General features: G+C 44.5%; 1 protein-coding gene across 1 annotated transcript in view; it reads left to right on the top strand.

The window, feature by feature from the left end:
- The window catches only part of LOC120046190 (thyroid hormone receptor alpha-like), a 186,016-nt gene that overhangs the window by 138,148 nt on the left and 25,982 nt on the right, over positions 1-21,886 (top strand). The window contains exons 4-7 of the mRNA XM_038991216.1: positions 4,139-4,389; positions 13,970-14,031; positions 15,170-15,208; positions 18,325-18,425. Of these exons, the coding sequence (XP_038847144.1) occupies positions 4,334-4,389; positions 13,970-14,031; positions 15,170-15,208; positions 18,325-18,425 (258 nt within the window). The 5' untranslated portion in view covers positions 4,139-4,333. The remainder of the gene's footprint in view (positions 1-4,138; positions 4,390-13,969; positions 14,032-15,169; positions 15,209-18,324; positions 18,426-21,886) is intronic.

Genomic DNA, 21,886 nt, shown 5'->3' with positions numbered 1-21,886 from the left:
CAAAAGAATAGATAAATAATATGTGTCCAGCCTTTGCTGCTATGCTTGCAGATGTCCATAATATGCTCCAACCCTAATCAAAAAGTATTTAAAAACTCCAAATAACAAAATTGTAGCTATAGGTTGTTAAAACATGATTTGCCTTTATTTGCACTGCATGGGTCACTGGTGCGGTTGAATGACGCATTGCTGTATGATGGACTCAAAATGTCTTGTAGTTGAGTAGCCAGCCATACTACTGCTCAAATGTTGCTGTAATAGGCCTACATGTTTCTCATAGGATGGAGTTTTGTTTCAGGTTTTGTTTGGTTATTCATTGTCAAGCTTTAAAAACCAAAGCCAGACAGCGACATTTTAGTAGCCGAGCTAGGATTGTAGCTTGTGTCTGTACACTTTCCCTCTGCTGCGCGCTGTAAACGGGACGCATGAAAGCAGCGCAATTGAAGTTGAATTCACAGATGAGAGCACATCAGGCTGTCATTTTATAAAGTAGGTGACTCAACTGTTGACTCATTTATTCTCAGGCCTTGTATTTGACACGTGCGCCACTATTAGCCATGTTATGACTTAGTTACAGTTGTACATTTTATGTTCCAGGCCAGCTGTGATTTACAACCCGATAGCAATATGTTTTGGACAACCAAGAAATGTATTGGTGAATTATATAAATCATGCAGTGTACTGCATACATCGATTCTGCCAACAATGCCTTACAGTACATCATGGAATTTTGCGTCAAACATAAACTATTTTTTAAACCAGTTATAAAGTTGGTTTTGTAGCACAAACTAGGAATTTTATATTTTTGACTGATATGATTGTCTGTTTGTACTGTCTGTAGTGTACTGCAAAGTAGTTACAACACTGTCCGTTCCACCTTAAATGTATTATTCAGTGTTTTCTCTCCCTTTTCCTGTTATTGGTTTGTAAGCCCTAAAAACTAAGTTCATTTTCTCTCCTCAGGCCAACCAACTGTGATCTAATTAAAGTTCCCTATTTACCTCTCAGTCTCCCTCTCTCTCTGTTCCCACTCTCTCCTGTTTCTCTTCTCTCTCCTTTACTGCACTTTCAGAGGAAAGTATAGATTTACTGTGTGCTGTACTCTTTCTTTTGAAAGCCTCTCCCTGCGCTCCATCTCGCTTTTCTTCTTGACTACCATAATCTTATCATCTCTCTCCTTCTCGCTCTCTTCCTCTCCCTCCCTCCCTCCCACCCTCTCTCTCTCTCTCTCTCTCTCTCTCTCTCTCTCTCTCTCTCTCTGTCTCTCTGTCTCTCTCTCTCTCAAGAACCCTATGTAATAATAAAACATGCTTTAGTAGGGGTGGGCTGTTTGATAGTCTGTATGGGGTTGACCTTGGCTATAGGGAGACAGCATACGCATGGATACCTGAGTAGGTGCAGGCAAGGCCACAGCACTGATGAGACTAGATATGAGCTAGCGATAGGGGGGCGGACTATGGACGTCCTGCATAGAGTGAAAATGGCACATCGCACATAGACAGAAGAACATTTCTGTATCCAATCTAATCTATTGGACCGTATTGGAGATTTAACCGATTTTAAATCATTCTTAAACTTCAAGACGTGGTTGCATTGTTTTTCTCAATTTGACTGTAACACAATGAGTCCCTTTAACTTCTGTCTGTTTTATTGCCGAGGACAAATTGTTCCAACGGCTGCAGGCAGCAGCAGCACAGGGATAGCTCTGTGATAGCTCTGTCAATGGTTTTCCTGTGATAGTCCTTCTGGTGAATGTGTGTCATTACTGTCCTAATCTGCTTTTTGCCACAATTTGTCCTCACATTTGTGGTTTAGGGTCGAGGAGACTATATGACAATGCAGTGCACGTGTGCTGCGCTGGATTCAGTGTGTGTGTCTGTCAGCGTGTGTGTGTGTGTGTCTCGTGTTAGCAGCTCTGAACCAGCGCATGCCGTGTGAGGTGATAGGCCAGCTGAGCTCTTATATTTGTTCTTATTAACAGTCCACCATAGTATTACAAGAACCACTGCATCACATTACGGTACGTTGGACTAGAATGCCTTGAAATGTCCTTGAACTCGCTGTAGAATATGAAATACATATCATGTCCACGGGGGTCTGGTTAGTCCTGCATCCCACCTCTGCACGATAACCTTGATAATAAATCGCTAGATAGACCGCTGTATTATGGTCAGCTATTAGCGTTATCTATCAGGGTCAGGACATCGCTGTAGGAGACCGCCACTTCTCGAACCTACACCCCTCCCTTTTTTCTCCCATGATGCTGTGCGGCTGGTATGCATTCGTCTCAAGTTCCTCTTATCACGTAGCGTGTTCAAGCTGTAAATAGATTGAGAGAGGCTGTTAATGCCGCGGTTCAACATTTGTAAACATAGTAAATGGTGAAGTTGGCTAGTAAAACTCACACCTGTGCATCAGTCGACATCTTGTAAATCGTTAAGTGTGACACGGAGGCTGGGGTTACGTACACACAGCTTGATTCATGGGTTTGGGCTTTTGACCTCGAAGAGGGAACTGTCGAAACGTCATGCTAACATGACCGTCAAATAAATCAATTATCAGGGCCTCCCGGGTGGCGCAGTGGTCTAGGGCACTGCATCGCAGTGCTAACTGCGCCACCAGAGTCTCTGGGTTCGCGCCCAGGCTCTGTCGCAGCCGGCCGCGACCGGGAGGTCCGTGGGGCGACGCACAATTGGCATAGCGTCGTCCGGGTTAGGGAGGGTTTGGCCGGTAGGGATATCCTTGTCTCATCGCGCTCCAGCGACTCCTGTGGCGGGCCGGGCGCAGTGCGCGCTAACCAAGGGGGCCAGGTACACGGTGTTTCCTCCGACACATTGGTGCGGCTGGCTTCCGGGTTGGAGGCGCGCTGTGTTAAGAAGCAGTGCGGCTTGGTTGGGTTGTGCTTCGGAGGACGCATGGCTTTCAACCTTCGTCTCTCCCGAGCCCGTACGGGAGTTGTAGCGATGAGACAAGATAGTAATTACTAGCGATTGGATACCACGAACATTGGGGAGAAAATGGGATAAAAAAAAATAAAATAAAAAATAAAAAAATAAATCAATCAATTATCATTTTTGTCTGTAATTTTACAATGAAGAAGATTCATACACAAGCAAATGATTTTCCATGTGAAATATAGATGGAAAATATTCAGCCACTCTTGGAGGAAAACGGAATACATTAAAGACACAATAGGTTTCACTTTCTTATCAAAAAACGACACGACAATCCGGCTTTAAAGCAGTCAACGTGCTTTGAAATAGAACACAGTAAGCTTGGTGAAGCAATGTAGTCCATTGCTCCGTTGAAATCGCAGCATTTCAACTCACACTATTATGTGGCAATTACGCCGTGTCACTGTTATATTAGCGATTATTGATAACAATCTCGTGCTCGCAATCGTTCCATCCCTCTGTTTGGGATCAGAAAGGTGTTGAACGAGGGATTAGGGGAGGAAGAATAGAGCTGAGGAAGGAGCGGTCAAAAAGGTTGAATACGTAGCTTGTGTGTGTGTATGTAAATGTGTGTTTCTCAGAAACTCTTGGAAAGCCCTGTCGTCGTGTGGCCAGGAGTCAGGGGTCATGCATGTTAGGCCAACATGTGAGACCTTCTCACATGAAGCGTTTGGAAAGGTTGCATAAACAATGTGGACATTGCAACATATGGACGACCACTCTCTGGCAAGTCTGTTATGGTCTGAACCCTATGGAAACACGAGGACATGTCATCTCAAATCATGCTAGTTCTACTCCGCTCTATTTAGGTACAGGAGGGAGACAGAGAAAAAGGAACGAGAATCCTTGTTGAGTAACATGGTTGGCACTAAAAACAAATTCCTATCCACTGTTGTTGATTGGCAGTCAATGATATTCCCTCTGTTCTATTCTCGCTTCTCTCCCATGACAATAACCTATCCATCTAATGCTAACGGAATGTGCGCGTTAAGCTAAGCTAACGGAATGTATACATTAAGCCAAGCTAACTGAATGTATACATTTAGCCAAGCTAACTGAATGTAAACATGGAGGTCATACTAACCAAACGTATGGAAGTCGCTTACTGTATATGGAGTTCATGCTAACTGATTGTTTACATGGAGTTCTTGCTAACTGAATATATCCTATTCTCTCATTGACAGATCTGGTCCGGTCCAGTCCATTCGTCAGTCCCAGGGTCAGCACAGGGGGGTCGCTCCGGAGGCCAGAGCCCGCCCGGACCGGGACCCTGTGATGTCGCACTGACTGACCCCCCTACCTGCGAATGACCAGCGAGCGTTCGAGGGTGGGGCCCGCCTCAGTCTCGCATGATTGGCTGTTGGATGGAATTAAGGTGAATGGAACACATGCCCAAGGAGCAGGACCCTAACCTATCAGAGGGAGAAGAGAAACGGTGAGTCCTGCCCCCCACTTCCTGGTCTCAACCCTACAGGCTATAACCCTGCCGCTAACATCACACAGTGGATAGGCATCACATGGTCTTATGGGTTAGGGGTCTTCTGGGGAAAGTGTAGAATTACTGGGTTTTACCCTTTTGTTTTGAAAGTCTGCTCTCTGCTCCCTCTCTCGCTGTGCTTTTCTCTCTTTTCTCTCTTCCCTCTCTCTCTCTCTCTTTCTATCTCTTCCCTCTCTCCCTCTCTTTCTCTCTCTTCCCTCTTTCTCTCTCTCTTCCCTCTCTCCCTCTCTTTCTCTCTCTTCCCTCTCTCTCTCTCTTTCTCTCTCTTCCCTCTTTCTCTCTCTTTCTCTCTCTTCCCTCTCTCCCTCTCTTTCTCTCTCTTCCCTCTCTCCCTCTCTTTCTCTCTCTTCCCTCTCTCCCTCTCTTTCTCTCTCTTCCCTCTTTCTCTCTCTTTCTCTCTCTTCCCTCTCTCCCTCTCTTTCTTTCTCTTCCCTCTCTCCCTCTCTTTCTCGCTCTTCCTCTCTTTCTCGCTCTTCCCTCTCTCTCTTTCTCTCTCTTTCCACTCTCCCTCTCGCTCTTTCCGCTCTCCCTCTCTTTCTCTCTCTTCCCTCTTTCTCTCTCTTTCTCGCTCTTCCCTCTCTCTCTCTTTCTCGCTCTTCCCTCTCCCTCTCTTTCTCGCTCTTTCCTCTCTCCCTCTCTTTCTCGCTCTTCCCTCTCTCTTTCTCGCTCTTCCCTCTCTCTCTCTTTCTCGCTCTTCCCTCTCTCTCTTTCTCTCTCTTTCCTCTCTCCCTCTCTTTCTCGCTCTTTCCTCTCTCCCTCTCTTTCTCTCTCTTTCCTCTCTCCCTCTCTTTCTCCCTCTCTCTCTCTCTTTCTCTCTCTTTCCTCTCTCCCTCTCTTTCTCGCTCTTCCCTCTCTCCCTCTCTTTCTCGCTCTTTCCTCTCTCCCTCTCTTTCTCGCTCTTTCCTCTCTCCCTCTCTTTCTCTCTCTTTCCTCTCTCCCTCTCTTTCTCCCTCTCCCTCTCTTTCTCTCTCTTTCCTCTCTCCCTCTCTTTCTCCCTCTCTCTCTCCCTCTCTTTCTCTCTCTTCCCTCTTTCTCTCTCTTTCTCTCTCTTCCCTCTCTCCCTCTCTTTCTCGCTCTTCCCTCTCTCCCTCTCTTTCTCTCTCTTTCCTCTCTCCCTCTCTTTCTCCCTCTCTCCCTCTCTTTCTCGCTCTTTCCTCTCTCCCGCTCTTTCTCGCTCTTCCCTCTCTCCCTCTCTTTCTCGCTCTTCCCTCTCTCCCTCTCTTTCTCGCTCTTCCCTCTCTCTCTCTCTTTCTCTCTCTTTCCTCTCTCTCTCTCTCTTTCTCTCTCTTTCCGCTCTCCCTCTCTTTCTCGCTCTTCCCTCTCTCTTTCTCGCTCTTCCCTCTCCCTCTCTTTCTCGCTCTTTCCTCTCTCCCTCTCTTTCACGCTCTTCCCTCTCCCTCTCTTTCTCGCTCTTCCCTCTCTCCCTCTCTTTCTCGCTCTTCCCTCTCTCTCTCTCTTTCTCTCTCTTTCCTCTCTCTCTCTCTCTTTTTCTCTCTTTCCTCTCTCCCTCTCTTTCTCTCTCTTTCCTCTCTCCCTCTCTTTCTCACTCTTTCCTCTCTCCCTCTCTTTCTCGCTCTTTCCTCTCTCCCTCTCTTTCTCGCTCTTCCCTCTCTCCCTCTCTTTCTCGCTCTTTCCTCTCTCCCTCTCTTTCTCGCTCTTTCCTCTCTCCCTCTCTTTCTCTCTCTTTCCTCTCTCCCTCTCTTTCTCCCTCTCCCTCTCTTTCTCTCTCTTTCCTCTCTCCCTCTCTTTCTCCCTCTCTCTCTCCCTCTCTTTCTCGCTCTTTCCTCTCTTTCTTGCTCTTTCCTCTCTCCCTCTCTTTCCTCTCTTTCTCGCTCTTTCCTCTCTCCCTCTCTTTCTCTCTCTTTCCTCTCTCCCTCTCTTTCTCCCTCTCTCCCTCTCTTTCTCGCTCTTTCCTCTCTCCCTCTCTTTCTCGCTCTTCCCTCTCTCCCTCTCTTTCTCGCTCTTTCCTCTCTCCCTCTCTTTCTCGCTCTTCCTCTCTTTCTCGCTCTTCCCTCTCTCTCTTTCTCTCTCTTTCCACTCTCCCTCTCGCTCTTTCCGCTCTCCCTCTCTTTCTCGCTCTTCCCTCTCTCTTTCTCGCTCTTCCCTCTCCCTCTCTTTCTCGCTCTTTCCTATCTCCCTCTCTTTCTCGCTCTTCCCTCTCCCTCTCTTTCTCGCTCTTCCCTCTCTCCCTCTCTTTCTCGCTCTTCCCTCTCTCTCTCTCTTTCTCTCTCTTTCCTCTCTCTCTCTCTCTTTTTCTCTCTTTCCTCTCTCCCTCTCTTTCTCTCTCTTTCCTCTCTCCCTCTCTTTCTCACTCTTTCCTCTCTCCCTCTCTTTCTCGCTCTTTCCTCTCTCCCTCTCTTTCTCGCTCTCTCCCTCTCTTTCTCGCTCTTCCCTCTCCCTCTCGTTATCTCTCTTTCCTCTTTGTCTACTGCCTGCAAGTTGAAACATCAACAAAAAAAAGTGATCTCGTTTTCTAAGAAACCTAAAAACTAGTCCTCCAGGTTTCCCGACCCTGAACACGTGTGAGTGTGTAACTTACTAACTGCACTGCTCGGAGCCAGTCCACCAGACACAAACACAGGTCGTTCCCTTGTCATCATTCATTAGAACACAACATCAGTGAAATGGAAGCTCCTCTGTCTCAACCAGTCAGGCTGTGTCAGAGTGGAACGAGGACTTTTATCAAAGAGCAACCTCCTCCTGCTCAAAGAGCAGAACTATCAGTCAGTCTGCTTTGCCTCGGAGCGATTGGAGAGAGAGAGAGGTGAGAGAAGAGAGAGAGAGAGAGAGGGAGAGAAGAGAGGAGAGAAGAGAAGTGAGAGAGGAGAGGAGAGGATGGGAGGGAGAGAGAGGATGAGAGGAAGAGAGAGAGCAGCCTGGCTAGGGTAGAATGATACCACATTCTGGTAGCATAGCCTATAGTTTTATATGGTTGATAGTGGTGGTGTTTGTGTTCTGTTACAGTGGTATGTGTGTCTACATTATTTATGCGTACTGATGTGTGTTTGAGAGCGGTTGGATACAGTACGTGCATCAAAGTCTGTGTTTGCGTGCGTCCGTGAGCTTGTGTGGGTGTTTATTTGCTTGTGCTTGCCCTTGTGTGTGTATGCTACGTTGCGCTTGCGTGTGTTGTGTGCCATGGTTGTGACACGTGGGCCACGGAGAGGGTCTCCGGCTCCCTGGAATGCTGTGTCAAATTCCCCGGCGCTGAGCCCTTTGGCATATTACCAGGGCGCAAATGAAAGGAAAGCCACAGGAAGCCGGACAAAAATGTTCAGCCGCGATGGACACCTGTCAGTAGATTAGCAGCCGGGCTTGTGTGTGTGTGTGCGTGTGTGTGTGTGTGTGTGTGTGTGTGTGTGTGTGTGTAGGGAAGGTTCAGGGCTAAATTAAGCCTGCTGTCACTGTGTTAATTAAAGACGAGGAGGCATTAAAGAGCTTGATCCTGATTGGACTGTTTGCTAATCACATCGGAGTTGATTGAACTGTTTGATACTGTAGAGGATGTGATTAAATCTCCCCTTCACTGTGTTGTCCTTGCAAACCTTTTGAAGTGAAACTGGGGATAGTTGAATACAATGACAGATGTCTGCATTTGTTTCCTTACCTTGAAAGCAGTCTATGAACAAGGAATGACTTAGCCTAGCCACTGTGGATCGCAGTCACTCCTGCCGTTCAGGTAAGGCAACAAATATCTGAATACGCCACTTTGCTGAACTGTCCCTTTTAACGTCACTGTTCGGGTGAGAATAGATCAAAGTAATGCAGGGCCGATGCAGGAAAGTCTCCCGCTTCTACTCTTGCACTTGCCAGAGGCACGAATAATAACGGAGGCGTACAGTAATATCATGTCTTGTGGTTCTGTGGTTGCTGATGTTAGCAGTTGGCTTAGCAGCAGCTTCTTTGTGTCCTTAGTGTTCTCAACCTTGCCAAAAAGGCACTGCCAGATCTTATTTGACTTATGTCGGCAATGGTTTGCCCGAGCGCTATTTGGCAACACTGTTGTCAATGTTGTTGTTGCAACGAAGTCACTGAAATTGGATTATCAAATCTGTTGTAATTGCTGATAAGATGGCGGAAATGGAAGTGGTGTAGAGAACAGAGACGGGCTGGATTATTCTCTTACAGCTGGCTGTGCCCGTATCCGTGATCAAACGGGCGTGCGCACGCTCACGCTCATCCGCTCTATTCAGATAAGGTTTGCCGTGTGAAACCCGACAGGCCTCACTATCAAATGAGAGATCCGTCCAAACAAGCTATTTATTTTCCCTTTCCCGACATTGTACACGTTGTATTTTAGCTTCTTGAATTTCTCCAGCCTCTGTGACTCTAATTCAATTTCCATACCAAACAATGCCGTTTCTGTCATGCAACTGCGGTCACTGCTCACTGGGCACACGCTGGTTGAACCAACGTGGAGTAGACTTTCCCTTCCTCTCATGACATCAATATTGCTTTTACGACTTCCTTGTGTCATATGGAAGATGAATAGCAGTGGCTGTGATATGCCCAGCTTCCTTATGAAACAGTATGAGAAGCAACAATGCCTGTAGTATGCTATTGTCAGCTTGTTACGCATTCATTGGACATGTGAGACAAACACTGTTTTGATTTACTTTTGGCAGGGACCTCGATCACAGCCAGAATTATAATTACTGACCTTAGAAAGAGAGAGAGAGAGAGGTGTGTGCATGGCTCTAATTTCTATCTCTGATTTCACTGGCATTATTTGTAAATAACCTGTCTAGCAAACAAGACTTTACACACCTGAAATCCGATGCAAATCTGGTTTTAGTATGCGTATTGCACTGGGAACAATAAGCTACTGTGTAGTACTGGGCCTAAATGTAGGGCCCGACGTCCTGCATAGGCTGGAGGGGTATAGATTGAAGTCAGGCTTCTATTAAAGGTACACGACTTGTTTACTTTTAGTATTTCAGTCCCTGAAGACTTGAGTCACGTGATAGGGCTACTTCATAAAGACATATCTGAGTCAGTTTAAAGGGGTCCATCAATGTCACTTCTTTGATATTTCTGCATTCGAGCATTGACGATTTCTGTTTTGCCTCGTAAATGTTGGGTTGTCGACGATTAGCTACGTTTCTAAATCTCTTTAAGTAAGTCGCCCTCATTTCAAGTCATTGCGCTTTCGGCTCTGTTGCTGAAGTACAGAAATAGACCCATGGAACCCGCCTTGTGGTCAGAGCCTACCTGTTAGTTGCCATATCAACCCACCATCAATCATCCCAAAACCCGTTGTCAAACCCTCAGGTGGAGAGGCTGTCCCACGTCCAATCAGAGAGCAGGGGCGGGGCTAGAGGGAGAGAGAGAGGTGGGATTATTTAGAGAAATCTTGGAGGGATTCAGAGAAACGGATCAGCCAGAGAGAGAGAGAGAGAGAGAGAGTGAGAGAGAGAGTGAGTGAAAAGAGAGAGAGTGTGTGTGTGTGTGTGTGTGTGTGTGTGTGTGTGTGTGTGTGTGTGTGTGTGTGTGTGTGTGTGTGTGTGTGTGTGTGTGTGTGTGTGTGTGTGTGTGTGTGTGTGTGTGTGTGTGTGCTAGCGAGCCAGTCTTTTCAGAGCTAAAACATGGCTGGCAGCAGGTTCAGTGTACAGTAGATGTCTCTCCAATTTGCCAGCTCTGTTTGAGAGGCCAGCAACTCTTCTCGCCATGCATATTCTACACTCACACTGCGTTATAAGGTCAGAAATGTTTTTTTCATTTTTTGGACTGTCACTTTTTGTTTTGCAGGTTAATTGCACTGTGCCTGTGTTGTTGTTTTTGAGGGATGGTACATTGCTACAGTAATGTTGCTTGCTTTGCTTTTTGAGCAGAAAATTGTTTTTTTTATTGCATTTACATTTTTATCTTGGTGTTGGGGAATCAAACCTTAGGGAATCAAACCTTAGGGAATCAAACCTTAGGGAATCAAACCTTAGGGAATCAAACCTTGGGGAATCAAACTTTGATTTTTCTATCTGATTCACACAACTATGTGCTGGAACTTGCAAGATCACATTGCAGTTAAAATAAAATATGAATTAGTCCTATTGTGCAGTATGTTTCTGCAAAAGCGACATGTGCAGTAATTCCCGAGCAGTTTAAAACCTGCTCGGCTGCCAACGCCTTACATAATTGTACCCAAATGAAGTGTTGTTTTCATAAGATAGGGGCTCTTCAAAAAGCTTCCCTTTAGCTCCGCGACGTAACATACGTATATACAAATTCACACACAAAATGTTTCCTCAGCTTCTGGCGTTGGGTATTAGCTAACCTAATGTAGTAGGTCCTGACGAGAAGGAAAAAAACTGTCGGGGGAGGTTCTCGTCTGCACTGTTGAACCAATCCAGTAAATGTGGAGGAGGAGTTAGGATGGAGTGTTACCTTATTAACGTCCGACAGTGGAAGTCACGTCACAGGCTTCATTTCCATTTCCCCTGTTTCCGACCCACAGAGGGTGGATATTAGGCCCGGAACAATACCAGTATCGCGATACTTAGTTTCCCAGCGGAGATGGACCATGGTGGGTCACATGATTCAGGTCTAGCTGGCTGAGAGCATGCTGGGTTGTTAGGGGCTACGAGCTTCCTCGTTGGTCTGTCCGTCCGTAGGCCCGGGATGATACCAGTATCGTGATACTCATTAGTATCGTGCCAAGGAAACGAAACACAAAGTGGATTAACTTCTTTAGGAAAACCGCACTAATGTTGAAAACAAACATCGCTATGTTGTCATCCAGTCACATGTATTTATTTTCCAAGCTATAGCTCTCAGTATTTTCATTACAGCAGGTTTTTAAAGGACCAAAGAGTTTGTCTGCTTTGTGATTTCATTTTTGCCATGTACCAGGTATCGCAATATTTTTTTCCATCACGGCACTAGTGAGTATTAGCCTACACTGCAACCAAGCAAACTGCAAATGGCTCCTTGAATTGAGTTCCTACAAGGCACTTGCCCCCCCCCCCCTCCCCCCACACACTTGGCCTCCCTCCATTTGAGTGTGAAATAATTGATGTTTTTTGTTGTTGTGGTGAAAAGCATTGCACAGAGTAGGTTTTTCCTTCTATTTCACTCTCTCTCGCCTCAGCAGAAGACTTGAGCTGTGTGTGAAGCTCTGAAGGCATCTTTTTATAACTGGCACAACAGAGAGTTGAGAGGGGGCTGGACACTAGGTTTAGGCTAGCTACTTCTGAGGGCTCCGCTAGGGTGTTGAGCTTATTCATCTCTGTCGGCTTGGCTGTGATGGTGGAGGTTGTGTTTTCATTCAAGTTATTTCTGAATTGATTGCCTGTGAGGGTGATTTAGATACGGAGGCTTGGCAGGCGGCAGTAGTATCCCTTTATTCCATTTCTCTATAAAACATTTAAGAGTTGACTTTAAGACTTTTAATTCAATACTTTAAAGGGGCTATCTGCAGTTGCTATCCATTTTTGGACGTATAAATGAATGATATGTACCCATTTATTCTTGAATAATATACCTCGTCGGAACCCCAAATATAAGCTTGTTTTAGTCCAATGTTTGTTAAAAAAAAGGTAAATATAAACCAACACATTGTATAGCCTCAAAACATGGTTAAACTGTCATTTTGATATCATGGATAGTCAGTCCTTGCATCCATGGCTCTGTCTAAGAATTTGAGAGTGGTTACATTTCTCCAGCCCCATCCCTCAGCTATTCACCAAAACAGTGGCGGGGTGTCCACTTTGTTCGTATTTGAACTGGAGATTGCCCCTTTAAGGCTTGATTATGCTCACTGTGGCACCGACGTTACTATAATTGAACACAACTCATCCCAATTAGGAAGCCAGTGAAACAACCACTTATGTCCTTAGGATTCCCTTAGCAACGATGGATCGCTATTTACTGAGAGCAGAGAGGGAGAGATAGTCCAGACAAACGAGTGTCCAAATTCACTTTAGTAAGCTATATCAGGTTTTATACATTTTTATGGAGTCCCACTCCCCTAGCAGACCTCGAGCTGGCATTAAAGAGCGTCTCATGGTGCAAGAAGCTGAAGTGCTCAGGAGTGTCTGGAGGGCTGCAGAGGGACCCCAGGGAATCATTAGTGTTGACGTCTGATAGATCCTACAGCATTACTTATTAGTGCACTCTCTCCCAGGCTAAGTGTGCTAAGTTCTCCTGTTACAGAGCTGTGCTGTGTTCAGACGGGGCTGTGTGTGTGTGTGTGTGTGTGTGTGTGTGTGTGTGTGTGTGTGTGTGTGTGTGTGTGTGTGTGTGTGTGTGTGTGTGTGTGTGTGTGTGTGTGTGTGTGTGTGTGTGTGTGTGTGAGAACGACCGATCGGTTCGGACTATATTTTTGGCCGATATAGCCCTTTCCTTAAATAAAGGTTAAATAAGTAATTCCTACTCTATTGACTATCGGCACAGTCAAGGTCCCCTTTATAGCGCGAGCGCTCACTTGCTCACTTATTGCTCTGAGCCAATGGCTGCGTCTCTGGCTAGTGCCCCACTAATACTGTACATAATTAAGACACTTGAATAATGCGACACTGCATTTTAAAATAGTTAATTTATTTGCTGTTAGGCAAAACAATGTGCATACAGGCTACAACACTTTACAAAGCCAGAAGATACCGGTAACCTGCTAGCTAGCTAGCTAGCTAGATCTATAATAAACAACATTCACAGAAAGCTAACTTTCCCAGCTAGCTTACAGCTGAAGCTAACATGAATTCCCAACCCTAGAACTTTATTTGCAAACCATAACGCAAAAATATGCTGATTGACACCAAAAAATGTAAGCTGATTGTAACCAAAAACCTTATAAAAGAGATTTTCTACTTCTATGCAAATGTTGTTGATCAGTAGGATAATGTAAGATTGTTTCCATACACACACAATTTACCCAGTTTATCAATAGAGATTTACTATTCAAATAAATTATTACCATTATGTTGTTATGGTAGGTAAAACAAAGTCAAATTGATTGTACGATTGTATTATTGATTAATTTATGGCCGTGTGGGAAATGTTGACATAACATTTTTCAAATGTAATGATATTGAAAATCGTAGGTGTGTATTTGTGTGTTGCCGACTGTGTGCGTGTGTGCGTTTGCGCATTGGTGTATATGTGTGTGTGGTTGTTGTTCTTGCTTTCCCCTCCCATGTAAATTGAAGTGGAAGGGCAGACATTTTCCCCACCCCAGGCCCTTAACTAGAGCACTGCTAGAGTCCTGAAAGATTCCTGTAGGAGAACTGGCAGGTTGAAACATGCAAAGAAGTGGGGGACGCTCAATCAACGTGAGTCGAGGTGCAACCCAAAAAATGACATCCCCATTGAAGGGCTGAAACGTTAATCTTTTAACCTTGCTTAAATAAAACAAAACATTTTTATGGTGAGCGAGCGCTGCACCTTTTCCGTTTCAAGGATAAAATATGCAGACATGTCCTCCACTCTTGCTGTGTTTTAAATTCCTGTGTCCTCCTTTACACATACACTCTCTAAGCCTCTCTCTCTCCCCTCTCTCTCTCTCTCTTCTTTTCTCATTCTGCAGGTGGATCGATGGCCCGAAAAGGAAAAGAAAGAGCAGCTCATGTTCGGTGAAGAGCATGTCTGGTAGGTACAGTTACGGTACACTTACAGCCATTTGCAAACAAAAACACGATGTAAACAATGTACTGTAGGTTCGATTTTTCCAGCCTTAGAGTCTTCAACTCTGCAAAAACTCAAACCCGAATTGTGTTCCCAACCTGTCGCCTGGTTTGTACGTTGTGTGCTTGTGTGGGCAACACAGATGTCACAGCTCATAATTCACTGGCACCTTTACATTTTGAGTGTGTATTTATCACCTATGAGGAGAAACAAGGGAGCCTGAGCCACATCTTTCAGCGGTAAACGAGAGCCGCTCTGCTATCTTTCTTCCTGAAGTAGGCTGCAGTCTCTGATTGACATCTTAAAGTGCCGGGAGTTGAGAGAGAGAGAGCAAGGAAAACAGTTTAGAGGAATCTTGTGTCATCTGCCGAGATGCCAGAAAACATCTGCGCTTGTCATCTCCTGAACGCCTACTGGGCAGATAGGGCTGTGACGATACTAGTATTGCGATATTTTTCCCATGAAAAAACAAAAGCAAACATGAAGCATACAGTGCCAATCTTTTTGGTCCTTTAAAAACCTGCTGTTTGTAAAATATTGTGTGCTATAGCTTGGAAAATAAATGTTTCCAACATTAGGGCTGTTTTCCTAAAGGAGTGAAATCCGCTTCTTGTTTTGTTTCCTTGCCACGATACTAATGAGTATCGCGATACTGGTATCATCCAATGAGGAAGCCCGTAGCCCTCAACAACCCATTTTGCTCTCAGCTAGCTAGACCTGAATCATGTGACCCACCATGGTCTATCTCCGCTGGGAAACTATGTCTGAGCCGGGCTTTGGGGGGTGGTGGGGCATAGTGCAGGTTCTTATTACCTAAATGCTATTGGCACATGGCATGGCACCCTCAACCTTTTTCAATAGGGTTTTATCATCTGAAGAACCCACGAAGAAAACGTGTAAAAAATATATTTTTAAAGGATTTAGAGAAACAGTATGTCAGTAAATACAGTATGTCATTTTGCCTGAATTTGATTTTGAAAGACTTTATTTCATCTAAATGTATCAAAATAAAGTGAAGTATTTTTCTATGAAGAGAGCATTGACTCTTCCATTTTGCATTCATTGAAAACAGATTTAAATGTCACTTTTCTTTTCTAAACAGAAATGAAGGGATACGGACAGACTGGGTCAGAGAATACAGGTCAGTTACTTACATCCTTTTGGGTCGGAGCATTTCAACAGATGGGACTGTACTTCAATTGAGCTATTGGAGCAATAGCAGAGGGTGTGGGCTTCAGCAGCACGATTGATTTTGGCTCTGGTTCCTAACAGAACCCCCCCAGACTGGCTTGTGAGACTGGGCATCCCTACCCTGTCCTGTACTGCCTTGTCCCTGTCCAATGTCCACTCCTCTGCCTCTGGGAGAGCCAGACTGACACTTGTAAGACTGTACTCGGTGTGGTCCGGACACACACATATAAACACCTTTTTACTTTCTCTAGGGAGAGCCGGGACTAAAGTAACACGGGGCGAAAGTAACACACGCATTTTCTCAGATAACACAGACGCTAGAATGCTTAGTGAAGTCAGCACAGTCCTAATGTGAAGGATGACCCCCCCCCCCCCCCCCCCCCTGCAAAAAGACAGCCCAATCCAATCATGTTTCGCAGAGTTATCAACAAAAAGTGGTTTTGAGCGATGTAAGTAAAAATAACAGACCCGGAAGTGTTTTTTGGTTGTTCAGTTGTGTTTAGTTGTTTTTAGGCTCCAAACATATTTTTTCTTAACCCATCTAGTGACTAAATGACAGCATAGGTTTCAAGTATCATGCTAGTTGGGGTGGCAGGTAGCCTAGTGGTTAGAGCGTTGAGCCAGTAACCGAAAGGTTGCTAGATCGAATCGTCGAGGTAAAAATCTGTTAAAAATAGGTAAAAATCTGGTAAAAATAGGTAAAAATCTGTCGTTCTGCCCCTGGACAAGGCAGTTAACCGACTATTCCTAGGCTGTCATTGTAAATAAGAATTTGTTCTTAACTGACTTGCCTAGTTAAACAAAGGTTACATAAATAAAATAGTTGGTCTTGGGTGTTAGCCTGGGAGAAGTTATAGGAGAGATGGGTGAGAAAAAACCGCTCACTATTGTCATTGGTTCAAGTATTCATGACATTACCCTGAAGAAGGCACAGTGATGCCGAAATGTTGGTGATTAACCCAGTAAATTGCTGGGAGTTTATATATGGAGTGTGTGACTCTCTTTATTTTGATAGTTTATAGTTTATTCGCCGTTAGTCAGCACCTCCACACAAAATCGTTTTCCCGGGTGTGCGCCAGCTCATGTTTTTTATGAGACAAAAGTAAAACAAATGTAAACTGATGACCTGGAATAAAATAAAATAAACGTTTAGGCACGTGCCATTGTCTCTTCTAGTTCATCTTGTTTTTATAATATCAATATGAATGTTATATAAACAATTATGGAAATGATATATGACATTAGAATTATGCCTTAATCAATTGACTTGATAGATCATCTTCTCACATGAGCTTTTATCGACAGGTTAGTGGTTAGATTCTGGGGGCCAATTACCTTCTGTCAAGCTATGGAAATGTGAGGCGCATGATGAGTTTGCCGTTTGTGAAGAGAATAAAGACGTCTATTCTATCAAGACACGAGGAGAGCGCATGACAAGGACAGCTGGAGCGGGCCTGATTGGAAGGGCTAAGCATGAATAGTCATTGAAAATTGTGAAAAACATCTCCTACTACATTAAAATGAGATGGGAAAAGTATGATTCATTTAGCTATTATGTCATCCAGTTTAGTCCGATTTTAATATTGTAAGGCAAAATATTGTGGTTGCGTAACATTGCGATGTTCTAACCTGTAGCATTAGTTATTCAAATCGACAAAAACATGAAATTAGGTCTGATAGAATATTTGTTGAAAGTGACGAGCATTACAAGGCAGAAACATGGAGATAAGAGAGATATTGTGCACTCCTCGCCAGCTGTTACTTCCATCCCAAGGCAGTTTTACTCCCGCCCCGCCGGCAGGTACAAAAGTAATGTTGCGGGAGTTCTGTTCTCGGTCTATTTAATTTCAACTCACTGACCCTAGACATGAAATGACAGTTGCTAATGGCAGAGGACATATATAAGTTGTTTGTCATAAAATAGGGTCTCTCTAGCTCTATTGATCTCTGGGAGAAAAAAATAAAAGTGTTACTTTCGTCCCACACACACACACACACACACACTCCTCCACCATGCAGCAATGCAGAGAGAGGAACCCACACAGACAGACAGACAGCACTTCTTGGCTCCCTAAACTGCGTCCAAGGATCTTCCATTGGCAGTGTATGTGTTTGTGTAACGCGTAACCTTCTCCTCACCCAGTCTCACAGCTATATATTTTATTAAATGGCGTGTCTATGCGCTCCCTCACTAAATCTCAATGTTCTGTATGGAAAAAGTACAGATTGTTATTTTTCCCAAGGTGGCTGGTGAAGACTAGAAGAGCGCTGGGCTGAATAAGGGAGGAGAAAGAGAGAGGAAGGAGATAGAGGCTGGGTAGTGAATGTTTTTTTGGGGGGTGGGGTTTTACTCAGCAGCGAGGCAGACTTTATTGCTTTGGAGTGGCTCTCACAGTGAAGGGTACTTGTTGGAGCCTCTCTGCCCAAGTACAATTGCTCAAACGAGGAGATGTATTTACGGACCGACTCCTCCATTACAGGCCAGGAAAAGACAGACAATACAGAATAGGATAACCTCTCTCTCAGGCGAACACACGCATGCACACACACACACACACACACACACACACACACACACACACACACACACACACACACACACACACACACACACACACACACACACACACACACACACACACACATTGTCACACAGTCATCTCTAGTGGTTTGTTTCCTGACTCTCATGTGATGGGGTCCGTAGGCCAAGGTCTTAGGATAAGATCATTACTTTTTCTTTGACTGTCTTCTATTGTGTCTGTTTGGACCAGGCTTGGGGTCAATTCCATTTCAAAGCCAGTCATTTCAGAAAGTTAACCAAATTCCAATTCCACATTTTCCTAATTGAAAAGAAGTGGAATTGTAATTTCAGTGTACTTCCTGAACTATCTGGAATTGAAATGGAATTGACGCGAACCTGGTTTGTACTTTATATATTGGGAGATATCTATTACACATATCTTGAAACCTGTGATGTTTACAGCATCAGTACTACGTGGCAATAGAGTGAACCGCAGGACCTGACGTCATACTCTCTCCTTCTCCACCTCTCTCTGTGTGTTGCAGGGTACATCCCCAGCTACCTGGAAAAGGATGAACCGTGTGTGGTGTGTGGAGACAAGGCCACTGGCTACCATTACCGCTGCATCACCTGTGAGGGCTGCAAGGTGAGACACACAGGGCATGCGCTCCCTATAGGCCACAACTTTTGGATGGAGCCTGCACCTTTTCTTTTTACTTCAAGCACTGGGTCACTTGTGGAGAAGGTTGGGACAAGGTCAGGAGACACTAAATACAAAGCTCAGGTGTGGGAAGAGTTCATCACAACATTAACCACAAATTAACAAGGGTATTCACCTTCATTTGCATAGAATTCAGGCAAGTAAGGATACTCTACTTTTGTACTGTACACACACTCACTCACTCACGCTCTACCTCACTCACGTTCTACCTCACTCATGCTCCACCCCACTCACTTGCTACCTCACTATCTCACTCACACGCTACCTCACTCACGCTTTACCCCACTCACGCGCTATCTCACTCATGCTCTACCTCTCTCACTCGCTACCTCACGCGCTACCTCACTCACGCGCTACCTCACACGCTACCTCACTCACGTGCCACCTCACTCATTCGCCACCTCACTCACTCGCTACCTCACTCACTCGCCACCTCACTCACTCGCCACCTCACTCACTCGCCACCTCACTCATTCGCCACCTCACTCACTCGCTACCTCACTCACTCGCTACCTCACTCACTCGCTACCTCACTCGCTACCTCACTTTCGCTGTACCTCACTCACACTCTACCTCCATTCACACGCTACCTCATTCACTCGCCAACTCACTCACTCACTACGTCACTCACTCGCTACCTTACTCACTCTCTACCTCACTCACTCGCTAACTCCCTTTGACAGGCAAATTGAAGTAAGTGCCTTAGTGACAGACACACACATACACCGTGTGACAGCTTCCACAATATTGACAGTATGTCATCTCTATGTCAGTTCTGTCATCTGTTTTCCTCACTGTAGTCCAAGTGACAGCCTGACACCCTCCCTCTGCTTTCCAACTTCAGATCCTACTCACCCTCTGTCTCCTTCTCTTTCTCTCTTCTCCCGCTCTGTCTATCTGTCTCTCTCTCTCAATTTTCAATTCAATTCAAAGGGCTTTATTGGCATAGGAAACATATGTTTACATTGCCAAAGCAAGTGAAATAGCTAATAAACAAAAGTGAAATAAAAAGTTAACAGTTAACATTACACTCACAGAAGTTCCAAAGGATTAGAGACATTTCAAATATCATATTATGGATATATACAGTGTTGTAATGATGTGCAAATAGTTAAAGTACAGAAGGGGAAATAAATAAACATAAATATGGGTATTTATTTACAATTATGTTTTTTCTTCACTGGTTGCCCGTTTCTTGTGGCAATAGGGGAAATATGTGTCTCTAATATGGTAATACATTTGGCAAGAGGTTAGGAAGTGCAGCTCAGTTTCCACGTAATTTTGTAGGCAGTATGCACATAGCCTTTCTTCTCTTGAGAGCCAGGTCTGCCTATGGCGGGATCTCTCAGTAGCAAGGCTATGCTCACTGAGTCTGTACATATTTAAAGTTTTCCTTAATTTTGGGTCAGTCAAAGTGGTCAGGTATTCTGCCACTGTGTACTCTCTGTTTAGGGCCAAATAGCATTCTAGTTTGCTCAATTTTTTTGTTAATTCTTTCCAATGTTTCAAGTGATTTATCTTTTTGTTTTCTCAAGATTTGGTTAGGTCTAATTGTGTTGCTGTCCTGTGTGTGTTTTTTTTTACCAGTTTTAACCGCACACTTGTTGTTTGTGTTTATGGATTTTATAATGTTGTATGTTTTTCTCCCAACACCTAATAGCCTATTTGAATTTGCGGTCAGTATATTTTAACATTTCATTTAGGATACCATCAACACCACAGGCCTTTTTGGGTTGAAGGGTTTGTATTTTGTCCTGTAGTTCATTCAATGTAATTGGAGAACCCAGTGGCTTCTGGTAGTCTTTAATAGTGATTTTAAGATTTGTGTTTGATCATGTATATGTTTTTGCTGTTTGTTCTTTGTTCTTTGTTATAGAGCCAAAAAGATTGGAGAAGTGGTTTATCCATACAGCTCCGTTTTGGATAGATAATGTGTTGTTTGTTTGGTGTGTTCCAATTTTCCCAGAAGTGGTTATATTCTATGGATTCTTCAATTACATTGAGCTGATTTCTGACGTGCTGTAACTTCTTTTTCCGTAGTGTATTTCTGTATTGTTTTAGTGATTCACCATAGTGAAGGTGTAAGCTCAGGTCTTCTGGGTCTCTTATGTTTTTGGTTGGATAGGTTTCTCAATTTCTTTCTTAGGTTTTTGCATTCTTCATCAAACCATTTGTCATTGTTGTTAATTTTCTTAGGTTGTCTGCTTGAAATGTTTTGATTTGATAAGGAAGCTGAGAGGTCAAATAAACTGTTTAGGTTTTCTACTGCCAAGTTTACACCTTCACTATTGCAGTGAAATGTTTTGTCCAGGAAGTTGTCTAGGAGGGATTGTTGTTGCCCCCCAAAAATGTGTAGGTTTTCACACTACTTTCCTTCCATCTGTAGCATTTCTTAATATCCGTCCACATCCGGCGCCGACAGAGATGGCCGCCTCACTTCACGTTCTCAGGAAACTATGCAGTATTTTGTTTTTTTATGTATTATTTCTTACGTTGTTACCCCAGGAAAAGTTTTATTACATACAGCCGGGAGGAACTATTGGATATAAGAGCAACGTCAACTTACCAACATTACGTCCAGGAATACGACTTTCCCGAAGCGGATCCTCTGTTTGGTCCACCACCCAGGACAATGGATCGGATCCCAGCCGGCGACGCAAAACAACGGCGCCGCAGGAGGGGCAGACGAAGCGGTCTTCTGGTCAGGCTCCGTAGACGGGCACATCGCGCACCGCTCCCGAGTTTACTACTCGCCAACGTCCAGTCTCTTGACAACAAGGTAGACGAAATCCGAGCAAGGGTTGCCTTCCAGAGAGACATCAGAGATTGTAGCGTTCTTTGTTTCACGGAAACGTGGCTCAATCGAGACCCGCTATTGGAGTCGGTACAGCCACCTGGTTTCTTCACGCATCGCGCCGACAGAAACAAACATCTCTCTGGTAAGAAGAAGGGCGGGGGGGTATGCCTTATGATTAACGAGAAGTGGTGTGATCATAACAACATACAGGAACTCAAGTCATTTTGCTCACCTGACCTAGAATTCCTTACAATCAAATGTCGACCGCATTATCTACCAAGAGAATTCTCTTCGATTATAATCACAGCCGTATATATCCCCCCCAAGCAGACACATCGATGGCCCTGAATGAACTTCATTGGACTCTATGTAAACTGGAAACCACATATCGTGAGGCTGCATTTATTGTAGCTGGGGATTTTAACAAGGCTAATCTGAAAACAAGACTCCCTAAATTTGATCAGCATATCGAATGCGTGACCCGGGCGGAAAAGATCCTGGACCATTGTTACTCTAACTTCCGCGACGCATACATAGCCCTGCCCCGCCCTCCTTTCGGAAAATCTGACCGCGACTCCATTTTGTTGCA

The sequence above is a fragment of the Salvelinus namaycush genome, chromosome 4 (assembly GCF_016432855.1).
Source record: "Salvelinus namaycush isolate Seneca chromosome 4, SaNama_1.0, whole genome shotgun sequence".
In the NCBI taxonomy this organism is placed as follows: Eukaryota; Metazoa; Chordata; class Actinopteri; order Salmoniformes; family Salmonidae; genus Salvelinus; species Salvelinus namaycush.
This window is presented reverse-complemented; position numbering and strand designations above follow the sequence as displayed.